This window comes from Tachypleus tridentatus, chromosome 6 (genome assembly GCF_004210375.1).
Source record: "Tachypleus tridentatus isolate NWPU-2018 chromosome 6, ASM421037v1, whole genome shotgun sequence".
Lineage (NCBI taxonomy): Eukaryota > Metazoa > Arthropoda > Merostomata > Xiphosura > Limulidae > Tachypleus > Tachypleus tridentatus.
This window is the reverse complement of record NC_134830.1, coordinates 103,019,905-103,033,662: the sequence shown is the minus strand read 5'-3', so window position 1 is coordinate 103,033,662 and position 13,758 is coordinate 103,019,905. Positions and strand designations below refer to the sequence as shown.

The 13,758-nt window shown below is 31.6% G+C and overlaps 1 protein-coding gene across 2 annotated transcripts in view; it reads right to left on the bottom strand.

Annotated features, from left to right (window-relative positions):
• The window catches only part of LOC143253215 (protein dachsous-like), a 123,444-nt gene that overhangs the window by 37,732 nt on the left and 71,954 nt on the right, over positions 1 to 13,758 (bottom strand). For both annotated transcript variants that reach the window (XM_076506680.1, XM_076506681.1), the window contains 3 exons: positions 2,032 to 2,218; positions 1,020 to 1,250; positions 271 to 507 (listed from right to left, as the gene is read on the bottom strand). In XM_076506680.1, coding sequence (XP_076362795.1) covers positions 271 to 507; positions 1,020 to 1,250; positions 2,032 to 2,218 — 655 coding nt within the window. The remainder of the gene's footprint in view (positions 1 to 270; positions 508 to 1,019; positions 1,251 to 2,031; positions 2,219 to 13,758) is intronic.

The window sequence follows — 13,758 nt, the reverse complement described above, 5'->3', positions numbered from 1 at the left end:
TAAATTATTCATTTCTCGATATGAAAGAAAATTTGCTAAGAAACTGAAATAGCTGAAAATCAATAGATTAATATCCATTTCATTTATTTTTATAAAACAAAAGCCAAAGGAAAAAAGTGATATTCTCCTATTATTAAGATTTGGATATAGTCAATGTAATTTGTGTACGGGTTTGGTTATAATAGTGCAAAACATGAGTATCTTAGTGAAAAGACCGAATGCTCTTCCAACCTTCATTATATCGAATAATAATTTATCAATATAACTCACCTCTGTCGCTGCCAGTGGCTTTAACAGTTCCTATAAGAGTTTGAGGAACCACATCTTCTCTAACAGAGAAACTGTAGCGCGCATGTTCAAACGTTGGCGGTTGTCGATCGTGAGTCAAGGCGCTTAAGTACACGTGGGCATTCTTATCTGACGTCAGCCCTGCACCGTCTTGAGCTGAGATCTCCAAGTGATGAAGTTTTGTTGCTGTGTTTAGACGGCCGATAACGAAGATCTCACCTGCAAAAGCATAAGATATAATCATATTATTAAAGTTTAGAATGTTATATAGAATGTTCTAACTTAACAACACATTTTTTATATTTTGTTTTTAGGTTATTTAATTACTTATAGATAATTCTATTCAGTAATTAAAACAGGCATAGATTTAAATTACTTTAAAACGTGTTTCAGTTGGTATGGTGTTGATCTTTAAAGACCTTTATTATTTTATCAACAGATAATAGTTCAAACTGTAAGCCTAGATATAATGTAAGTGTTGTAATAACTGACACAGAAGATATTTTTTCCAACCAGGTAAGACTTCAAAATATTTCCTTGTGGATTATTAAACAGTTTTTCATAACGAAGTCTTTCTCCCTTCTTCTCTCATACAGACACACACATTGATAGAAATATTTAGGTAAGAATTATTCCTAGCAAAGCAAGTATTTGATCTAAACATTTTGTTTCGTACTTTCCATTTGGTTGTTCTTGTAACATAAGCTATCTTAATATTTAAAAACTTTCACCTGTGTTTTCATCGATTGTAAAAAGTCCTGGACCATTTCCGTTTACTATGCTGTAAGTGATTCGACCAAAAACGCCGGAATCTACGTCACTGGCCATTACTACAACGACAGACGATAACATGTTTGCATGTTCTCGCAGACTAACATTATATTCACGTGGGTAGAACACGGGTCGGTTGTCATTCACGTCTACTACTTGTACTTTTATCATAGCCGTGGTGCTTAGACCTCCTGTATTAACGAAGAAAATAACATTCGAGATACTAAGTTTCTGTGTGACATAAGAATCTTTATAAACATTTCACAAATATAACACTATTGCATAGTAACCCAAGATAATTGAAATCCAGAACAATAAATATACTATTGCAAAATCCCCACACAACGTTGTTCACTCATTTGCTGAAATTAATTCCTTTACTTTAAGGAAGAGAATATGATAATTTAATATACGCCAAAATTTATTTATTTCCTTTGGACTTGCAGGAACTTTAACGCTGATTTTGGATATAACATAGATTTGTTTTATTGGAGATGAGCTCTGTTCACATTTTATTTTCAAATGCACCTATCGTATAAAATATGACATAAGGTGACGCCATTTGTACTTCGCAGTTCTGTGTTATTTAGAAATGTCTACATCCTGTAAAATTTAATAACGAAAGCTAAATAACATCCTTATGAAACCTTGCTTGACAATTAAATAAATTCCATAATAAGAGCTCAACTGATTTAAACACCCGAACAACCTATGTGCAATAAGTGAGTTAAAATAGTTATTAAATGAAACATAAGAACTACAAACAATAAAGAGCCTCTCACCAAAGGCAGACACATAAAAAACTACCAGGTATTGGTTTTGTTATACATCTGCGATCAAGTTAGCTGCACTTTAACGAAGTTACGTGTTAATAACATATTTCAATTTCATGTAATACTAAAAAAACCCAAGTTATTTCATTTATTAATTTTATTATTTCGAAATAACATTAGATAAGCTTTAGAGGCATACCTCTATCAGTAGCTAAAACTGGTATATCGTAGAAGCTATGCATTTCAAAGTCCAGTGCCCTATTAATGCATAGGTCACCGCGATCCACATCTATTCTGAAATCTTCGGGCACAGTTGATCTGATCTCTTTTCCCAGTGTGTAATTTATTATGGCATTGACTCCACAGTCAGGATCAGTGGCAGATACCTGAAAAATTCACCATTCAAAGTCGTTATAAATTCCTAGCGAATAAGACTCCTAAAACAAACGACGCTACATCGCAACAGTCTACATTAACCTAATTTATTCTTGCTTTTATAACGAGCTATAACTTTCTCATAATCAATTCTTAAAATTTATTTTGTGAAAATAAATCATGTGGCAAACCAGACACATGAACACAGTAAGTATTTAAATGCTTAAAAAAACCAACAACAACATATATATATATATAACTGGTGTCGCGCCAGCAGTCGTGTTTAGTAAACCACGAGTCAAATTTCATCGCAACAGCTATAATTACATGTTAATCCTTTTACAGTTTATATAACGTGACGTGTACATTTTTAGTTATTACCACAGCAATATATCTATGTAATGCACCATAACTACAATATAGAAAATGATAACTTTAAAATATAATATTTATAATAAATGCGCTAATAGGAAAAAATGGGCAAACATTATAATAATACAATTCAGTTTTACGGAAGGGATGCGATATCTAGTTTGTGTCATTCATATTATTATTACTTCTTCCCTTCTTGCTTACAAATCCACATGAGTTAATCACTTGATCTAAACATCAATATTTTGTGACCTAATAAAGTGAAAACTTAGTTTTGTGTAGAATATATATTTTTTTTTAATTTTAATATTTACACAGTTTAAAAACACTTGGACTGTATGCATCACGAGTGTGACAGTGTACACTTATTTATACGTTTCGTGGTCGTATTTCTATTTTAATATTATCATAAACGTTCGTTTGTTTATCGAATATTTCCTGTCTCTCTAATATATATATAGGCCGCAGATTCACACCACTAGAAACTCTATTTTGATACCCGTTGTGGGCAAAGTACAGAGAGCCCATTATGCAGCTTTGTGCTTAATTCCAAAAAAACGAACAATACACACACACACACACATATATATATATATATATACACACACACACACATATATATATATATACACACACACACATACATACATATGTATTTAAGTTAGATTATTTACTTTTAGTTGAATAACAGTATTTGCATGTTTTTCTTACAGATTCTCAGTAAAATTATAAACTGATGAGTGAGTGACCTTTGAAGTCACGAAACGTGTAGAAAAAATTAATAAAGGAGAGAAAAAAGGAACAGTTTAATATTTCAATATTTTCTTACATATATATCAGTCTGTAACTCATAATCGATAAAGTGATTGTAATAAGTAATGGTGTTCAAAATACATTTGATTTGAACAAAATTCCATAGATATGTCAAGTATAAGGTATGGAAGGCAGAGGATACTACGAAGCTACATTCTTAACATACAAACATGTGTTACAACAGTGTTAAACCCTCGCTTTAATGCAAGAACAAAGATGATGCACTTGTTCAGGTTTTGCCAGCGGCCATCAGTTCATAAGGTTGATTGAAGTTTTCTAATGCATACTTAATAACATGCCTAGTGCAATAGGCAAACCTGAAAATGACTTAAAATGGCAGGAGATGTGAACGTTTTTCGTGAACCGGATACCTGCAGTGTGTATCTGTAAATTTTTTTTTCTTCATCGGCATATTGTGAGGTAGAAGTCGTAATTGTTGTATCTTTTTTATAAACCTAAATGATGTGTACAATTAACTGAAGGACCTGAAATTAAACTCTTTAAGAAATGAAAATATCATCAACGTGTACATCTTATTGGAAATCAATAAAAATCAAAAAAGTAAACATGTATGATTGTGTGTGTGGGTATGCAGACTATTAGAACGCCAAATGAAAATGAAGAAAAAGAAAAGAGATTTTTGTTCGTTGAACTTCGCGCGTATCTACTCGAGGGTTTGCCGTCCTTAATTCTGACGTGGTAAACTAGAAGGAAGGCAGGTATTAAACACACTCTCTGCAAATGAGTAGCGGGATAGTTTACGATCCCGCGAATGATAGACTGCAGCAATCACCAGACAATGCTAAGCCTAAATGTACATTACAAAATTGCAGAATGTTATAAAATATGACTATAACTCAATTGTTTCTTTAAAGTAATACGTACATTTTACCTAACTGATAAACGTCGGTAACATATACAAGTCTGACATTTTTATTTATGCGTATTTAGTTCTTATATATCTGTAAATTTGAGTACATTTCTTTTATGTTCCAGAAATAAAAATTCTAGTATTTTAACACGAAAGTGACTTCCACATATTAAATTATGTTTATAATTTAGAACGACCTAATCTGAATAGGTATTACTGTTAGCACCAGCAAATGACGAATGAAGAATTGCATATTTGCATTCTTTGCGCAAATGATAACATCGAAGATACTTTAAGGCTAACTTTCGGTGGCAAACCTGAGGGTTTATAACTCTGAAAATCTGGTTTCGATGCCTACGGAGGGTAGAACACCGACAGTTGATTGTGTAGCTTTGCGCTTAACAAAAGGACATAACAAATTTTAAAACCAAATAACGGTTAATAAATATGTGTTAACTACGAAAATATTATAAACTTTTAGTTAACTTATTAAATTAAAATGCGAGACAATTAAAAAGAATTATTAATTTAACATTAATTTGTTGTAGATAGTTTGATGATATCACAGATTTCATATCCCTCAAAATGACTTTAGAATTCTTAGTTTTCTAAATCATGTTAATTACTGATTTAACTTTTAAAAAATGCAATAGATACACACACATATAAACATATACATATTTCTGAATATTTCCATACAAACATTATATAATCAACAATTGTTTATTACCTCACGGCTTACATGTCTTGCAAGTTATGTGGTAATATTATTAGATGGGAAAGAGCTACAAATTTAATTTTACTTAGTTTGTTTATTGCTAAGCAGAAAGCTGCGTGATGAACTAGCTGTGCTATTCTTACCTCGGATATCAAAACTTATTTTTTAACGCTTAAGAGTTACCGCTGAGCTACAGGGTGGCATATCATTAAGTAAAAAGTATGATGTTCAATATATGAAACAATATTTTAAATTATTAGTATTAACGTTCGATCAGAGCAAACTTCCTACGCATAGTTAAACAAAAAAACGAACCGGTAATGAGTATTTAAATTAAATTAAATTTTACTTATAAAGATTAGAATGCATTGCTTATCAGTTGGGTACACTCTCTGTTCACGATATTTTCAGTTGTAAATCCAGTAATGTCTCACGAGTTGTGGATAGTTTAGAAGATTTAGGCTAGTCCTAAATATACACACCTAATTAGCAGTGTAAAACAATCTGGAGTAAAATTATAATAAAAAAAATAAAACTAATAAAACAGTCATATTAATTATTAGTTTTTGATGGAACAGATATGCGTTTTAAAAGCACAAATAATAGTTAAAACCACTTTCGATACTTTCACAAATATGTTATATTAAATTAGCAAAGTGGATATATGTTTGTATGTTTCTAATTCGAAGCGATTTATGTACAGTTTTGTAATAACATGTTGATATCAGAAGTTTTTCCAAAACATTTTTCCACCTACTGATTCTTCAAACGTTAACACAGAGACAGGTTAGTTTTCTTTTGTAAAGAAAATTGTGTTATTGTTTTCAGTGATGTTTTAATTATGTTAACTATATCAAATTATTTTAACAATTTTAATGCACCCATAATTGATACTAATATATATGTGTTTTTCCTGATTTATTTTCTTAGTGAAAGCTCTTTCGTGGGGAAATTAACAAAACATATTTTATTTTACGTTAGTGTAAATAATCCATGGTGATTATGGATAGTATATCAATAAACATTATATAAATTTTATACAAGAATACATTTGTTAGCATCAACAGAAATCTTCCGGCTGTTGTATATATATTATTCTCTTTACAAAGTTTTACACAATAATTGTAATTACGAATTTCACTGTTATCTTTTGTACAACAATCTATAGATAAAAAGGTTCAAAAATAAGCCTGTAATATAATTTTCCTAAGAAACTAATGATTAATCATTTCATTATGCTGAAATATGATTTTTAGACGCATTATTAAAACAGTAGGATTAGTAAGTGTGTTAGGAGTTTACGGCATACATGATGAATGATTTCAATAGAGTTGTACTTTTGACAGATGGGCAGTCGTGGGCGGAACCTAATGTTGATGATCCGCTACACATGGCGGTAAGTGGCAAGTCTCTTAAGATCATTAATTGTTATTATGGGTAAAGTCTACAGACGTTATTTTTCAAGCATGTTTCAGATAAGTAACCGCTACTTAAACAACAACAAAAATTTTACTGTTTCTCTGAAATGTATTCCGATGTATTTACATTTGCTACGAGGTTCGATAGGAAAACGGTTGTTATAAGTTACAATGTATATATAGTTTTTTTTTGTAAATAACATTTTGTTTCCTGTAAAAATAGAAGACTTATGATAATCAAATATAAAGAAAGGTAACATTTTCCTTGGTTATTCACAGTATTGTTTTGGTTTTTATCTTAGAAATAAAATGTAGCAGAAGACACTTAATTGGCCACATAAAGAGTAAGATTTCACAAAGTTTTTATATTAAGTGAATTATCTACTTAGGTAAAAGACTGAGTTTTATATCATTCTTTGATGTTTTATTGCATTTTTATCAGAGAGTTATATCAGACTTATTTGTTCAGATACAAGAAGTACGTTAAAAAGTCAATATTTTCTATGTACAAATAAAAGTTTTGAAATAATCTAAAATTGTATAATGCATTATAATCAAGGAAAAATATATATTATTTCTCTATGACTTAACGTCAACCGATGATTTTATTCATTACATTTGAACAAAAGAAAAATATTCACAACATCTTACTATGCATAAAAAGAACTAGCGCCATCCAGACGTGTTGTCCACCTCAATTAATACAGTTGATTAAATCATTACTGTATTAAAGAACTACATATACAAACTCACGTCTTATAGTATAAATATGCAGGAACTAACGGAACTAGCCTGGAAAGTAGGGATAAAAGGATTGTGTAATATATGGTGTGCAATTCCATTTTTATGTAGGATTCGTCTAGTCAAGAATATAATATTTTGTTCTAAAACAAACTACAGTTTTTTTTTTATAAAGTAAACCACCAGACACACAACATGCCTTCTGTCTTTCTATCTACTTATTATTAATAACGTCTGATCAAATACAAGCTCACTGAATATATGAAAACTAAAACGTTATATGTTTATAAAGCTATCTTGTATAATATACTGATTAAATGTATACAAAGTCATAAAATGCACCGAACGTAATCTTGTTGTTTAAGATATTTTCAACTGTATAATTATAAGTTTTACTATACACGATCAAGCTGTAAGTGATAACACCAATACCCAAAAGCAACGTTGCGTTACAGACATATTTGCGTAGATAGAACATTAGATACTTGCACACAGTTATCGGTAAATATATATATATATATATTAACAGTGAGAGAAGACGGAAATTACCGCATGTGAATAAGTACTTCTTAAGCCTTATGAACGAATAGCTGAAATCTTCAAAGAGAAAGTGATTTTTTTTTAAGTGATAAGTACAACTAGATAACAACTTAATTAACCATTTTGGTCATGATAACTTATTAAAAATAAATAAATAACCAATGTTTCTTTTGTCAGACTACAGTTTTTTTCAGCAGGACTTTTCTTATCAGTTCCGTTTTCTAAAGGAGTACCATTAGCAATCTTCAAGTAACTGCTCTCTCTCTACTAACCTATCAAAAACTGAAGTGAAAGGCTAACATATCTGATCTTTGACCCGGGAAATATTTTATGGTATTTTTTTTTTTGTATTTTCAGTATCTTAGAGTTTCTGGTTACCACCATGGAATCGATGTGTAGATAATTCAGGTGAATTTTATTTACTCATTCATAATCTAATTTGCACCGTATGGTGAAACTATAAAACAGAAAATTATTAACACTAGCGGAACAAGTGATTAATATTGACGTTTAATTTTTTGAATACTAATGTTAAAATGTTAGACAGTGTAATAACAGTACTGATATTACTTCTTTATGCACAATTACTTGCGACAGTTTCTTCTATTTCAGAAGGAATGTCTATTTATAGTCTAAGCTGAATCAAAGGTTGCGATTTCATTAGCCATTTGTTCAGCAACAAGCTTGAGGGGGTCATAACGCTACAAGTTGGGGATTGATTCTTGAGATAAAAACTAAGCAATTCTAGCTGACAAAAGTCCCCCGCTAGTACAGCGGTAAGTCTTCGGATTTACAACGCTAAAATCAGGGGCTCGATTCCATCGGTGAACTCAGCAGATAGCCCGATGTGGTGTTGCTATAAGAAAAAATATACTAGTTGACAAAAAATTTTCATCTTATTATTTTGTTCATATTTGATAAATAGTTGTAAACAACTTAATCTAATGGAAGTAAACTTGACATCACTTATCGAGTGTGTTTGGTGACGTACTTGTTTTATTTTGTGCTAAGCGTCATCTAGTTTACATAAAACCGATTTTATTATGCCTACAAAGAACACATCATTATTATATTTCTTCATTACAACATTTGTCAAACTGGATTATTTCAGGACGGATGAAATAAATATCAATATCCTTTTGTGTATTTATGTATAAATAAAGTTTATCTAGTGTTCAGTAACGCGTTAAAAATCTAAAACCGCCGCGATTTTCATCTTGGATATTATTAGCCTTATTTATAAAGTCCAAAATAAAATATAGAAATTAAAAATATCATATGTTTATGAACGACCTCTAATAATGAACTTTTCATCAAAGGTCATGCCGGTACTTACCAAAGACACAGAGACAGACACCAGCTGCATCCCACTAATGACAATTATCGAACCACTTGGATTACCTCTCGTAAATGAAATATAAATAATTTCAGTTGCAGCTCTTGACAGAATTTTGTCTCACATACTTACTCTAGTGACGTCATATTGATTATGAATTATATTGAAATACCGCGTATAACTAATGCGACTTACGTTTTTGTTATCATTGGTTTTTATACTACCGGTGTCATGTTGAGCCTTCGACGACACAACGTTAGTAAAAGGAGAGAGATAGAGGGGAAAAAAGGATACATTGACTTTTCCAAAAAGTGTAACAAGATACGTAAAAACAATAACCTTACAGTAAGAGTGGTTTGACTGGGTTCTTTAAAACAGTTATGCATATAGAAAGCAAACAAAGAAAAAAAAAAGGTCGTCGTCCACGAAAAAGAAGAAAGAAACAAAAATCTTTCCACCGTCCTTGATTATGGGCATTAGAGCAGCGAGGAGGTGGAGGCGAAGTTTTCATTGTCTCTGTCGAGGGTCGACTTCGGTAAGAAACTAAGAAACGCGACTGGGCAAACCTAAGTTACGAGTCGGCTTCATAATGCTTAATGGTAAAGGACAACCGACGAGTTGCCTTCAAAACTACCAATCACTGCTGGAAATTGCGTGATAAAAATTCCATACAATAGATGTTTTCGCATTTGTTACGATCATAAGTACGAGAAGGGAAATTATTAGTTTGAAGCCTAATTGAGTAGTCTGTGCTGGGTCTAGGGAAATCAGTAACTAGAGAGAACGAAAAGCCCTCTGCTCTTGTATTCAGCCTTCACTGACTCAAACAAAAAAAAGGGAGGATGTTATGTTTGTGTGTGAGTATGTTTAGAATATAGCTTCCTTCTTTAACTTCCTAATCTCAGTATGAGTGTAGAAGTGGACAGATGGGCAGTGGGAACAGGATAATATTTTAACTTCATGACCATGTTGTACTGGTTTACAAGCATACATACTTACATATGAAACTAGAACGTACATGTACATGACTAATAATGATCGCAACAGTGAAATATTGCATTACACAGAACATTACATTACAGATATTTACGTCGTTTGGAACTTATTGAAGATAAAACATTCCTTCTTAGGAAAAAGAAATAATACTGTATTATTACTTGTATTATTAGTAACAATGACCTGTATTAGTGTAACATATAACTTGGACAAGAAGAACATTTTATATTATCCTAATTAGCGGAGGACTGTCTCTTCTCAAATCGAACAAGAATAATATTTAGTTATAAGGTGTGTTGTTATCAGTATACACTAATCATTTTCCTTCCATCATATTTTAAACCAAAAATTTGGTCAACTAGGGGTTATTAGCTCTGATATAGGTTCTGGAGCATTCTGTTTCGTATTATTTAACCACAAACCCAACAAATAATGACAATTCTGACATTAAGAAAATAAAAAAATACATATTGTCAAATGTATACGTAGAGACTAAATTAGACTGTTACGACGCTCCGCTTACTTTTATTGGTTTTAATTTTCTAATTGAAAATAAAAAGTGCAATGAAAATCAGAGAGCAGAAGATTTGCAACAACGTTTTAATATACAGGAGTTTGTCATCATATACTAGTATTGAAATGTAGATTAATACAAAGATACAAGGAGTGTCTAATATTTTGTCCAACCCTGTACACACATACACACACAGAGAGTAGAATGAGTTATGTTAAATATATTTTGAATATACGGATCAGCAAGTCATCTAATGACCATTAACGATGATATAAAGTTGTATCAGAAAGAATATTTTGGAATTATTTGACATTTCGGAAGGCAGTGTGATACCACCGAAAACTGGTCGCTTTTGTAAAATATTCATATACTTAAACCATAAAGATGTATTCAGATGGAAGATTTAGGATTTGCAAGGCGGAAGTATCTCTCGTATTTAATGCCATTAAAAAACAAATAAGTATGGATGAGCTACAGGTACCAGGACCATCCACATTGAGACCTGTACAAATCGTATTCCAACTGTAGTAAGCAACATGTGTTATCTTCTAACAAATGAGAATCCAGGAACACAAAACTCAATGATGGCCTAGACGACAATACATAACATAATCAAAAATGATCTTTTTCTGGAAATAAGGCCAACAGTGTATTACTTCATCAATATAAGTATTCAAGTCATACTGACATTCAACCGTCGTTTGTTTCAAAGAGCTGGAAAATGAAATACGTATTCATGGTATTCCACGTCAAGACATATTAGACAGGTCACCAGAAGCAGAATATGTGAAAATATGTGTAATTGGGCTACTGAGAAACTATGGAGATAGATAGACTATGGAGAAATTTGGACATTACAGCCTTATTTATGAGCTTTTTTCAATGAAAAATACGCTGTAGGGCTATACCCAAGATATACGCTAGATAGAGCATGTAGGGCTGTAATGACGTGCAGAGGCTCGAAAATCATTTTAATATGATGCACGCAACATCTCTTTCTTTCTCTAAATACACATGTTCCAGGTATGTTGTTGCTGAAACATGAATCACAAAAAAGGAGTTCCCATTTCTTTAGATTATAAATTTAACTACAGTATACACGTATATGCATATATATTTACCTGGTACACCAGCACTATGTGAATGTCGAAGAAACTTTGTTTTTTTTTAAATTCATAGACATAACATATGCGCAAATGTTAGCTTAGTTGTCACAACTAATTCTATAGTTTCAACACTTCATGCAATCGAACAAGGAGGTATTAGATTACTTCTTTAATATGATATTGAAACGAAACGTTTTCCTTTTTTTCACCCCAACAAATATATCGGCATATGCCTGCAGTTTAACGAACAGTTAATTAGTTTCACGTAAAAGCTAGTATGCGTTCGCTAGAACATATAATTATGCAGAAAACATTCGAGACGACGCATCAGGGAGACTATAACAAGGGTCAAGAGCATTAATAATAGTTTTATGTTACACTGGCGGTTGTTTGATAATTGTTAGTTTTAAAGTTTTAAAGTTGTGATCTGATAGGCTTGTTTAGGTACATGTATATATCTCTTAAACTACATATACTTTGTTATTAGTCACTCTCAAGAACAGGTTTCATAATGACCGGTCATGCTTATTGCTATGGCGCCTAAGCCTTTGAAAACGAGATTTCAGAGCTAGATACTTTTTGAAGTGTAGATATATCACTTAACTTATAACCAGAAGTTTCTACGTGATGATATCTTATGGAATATATATATATATCAAATATCAAAATTAAATATAGTTTTTACTTAATACTACTAATTTTTTGTCATAGTAGATAGAATACGTTGCTTTAAAAATTCAGGTGTTGGAAAGTCACGAACATAATAGAACTTTTCATAGTTAGTTCATATTAAGAGAAAGTTTTGTTCAATTTCTGTCTTTACTGGATTCCTGGGTAGGTTAACTGTAAGTTTGAGAACTCGTAAAGCTAAAATCCAAAGTTTTATTTTCCGCGGTGGACAGACCAGAGTACAAGTAATATATTCTGTAGCTTTACACAAAAAACAACAATGTTTTATTATAAAATATGTAAAGAGCATTCGTTGTCTTCAAAATATCAGCTAAATAATTACATAATTTAACTAAAATGGATTCAAGATGTTATGTTTCTTTAATTTTATTTCTAGTGCCATGTTGCGTGGCATGGCCAGGTGGATTAAATATCAGCCAAATAACTACATAATTTAACTAAAATGGTTAAAGCGTTCGACTCGTAATCTGAGGGTCGCGGGTTCGAAACCCCGTCGCACCAAACATACTTGCCCTTTAGGCCTGAGGGCGTTATAATGTGCGGCCAATCCCACTATTCGTTGGTAAAAGAGTAGCCCAAGAGTTTGCGGTGGATGGTGATAGTCTTACACTGCTAATTTGGGACGGCTAGCGCAGATAGCGCTTGTGTAACTTTGCGCGAAATTCAAAAAATAAATAAACAAATCTAGCGCATGTTACTATAAGCTCTTAGTTATTCTTCCCTCCAAAATACAGATACATGTGTAGAACTGACAATAACTGTTATGAAAATAATTTAAAGATAAATAATAATTACAGCCTGTGTAATATATTTTGAAACTGTTGTTTCAGAACCTATTGATGTTTAAAATACCAATAAGAAGTAAAAGGTCAACAATTACGGTAAATACACGTTAATAAGAAAGGCTATTATAATGACACAACTGAATTAAAATTAAAATATAGTTTTAAAGGTATATCGAGAAATAAATTTCTCCTTAATATTCTTACTAAATACTACTTGATAACTATGAAACGAACTTAATACAGAAAATATAATTTTTAAGATCAACAGACATTCTGCATTCCAAAGAAAATATTCAAATTCCTAGCAACTAAATAAAAGAAGAAAAGTTCCGTATATAATATACATGTTTAACATGGTTACAGTCATCATTTATCATTCAGATAAGGATACTGTCGCGAAAGTTAATGGATCCGTGCTTTTTGAATAGGATAGACTACTTTCCAGTCACGAAGAAGTGCTGAGATTGTTCATAAAGATTTGAAAGTTTATTCGGCTTCTTAGAAAATTAATGTAAGCCTGAATATTGTTTCTTGAAAAAAAAGTCTACTCAAAGTCTGCACTGACACAAACCGTTAGTATCAAAATAAAGTAATCCTTGTGGTATCATAACTTTCCTTATCGATTTTGGGGATAGGGGCTAGTGGTAAACG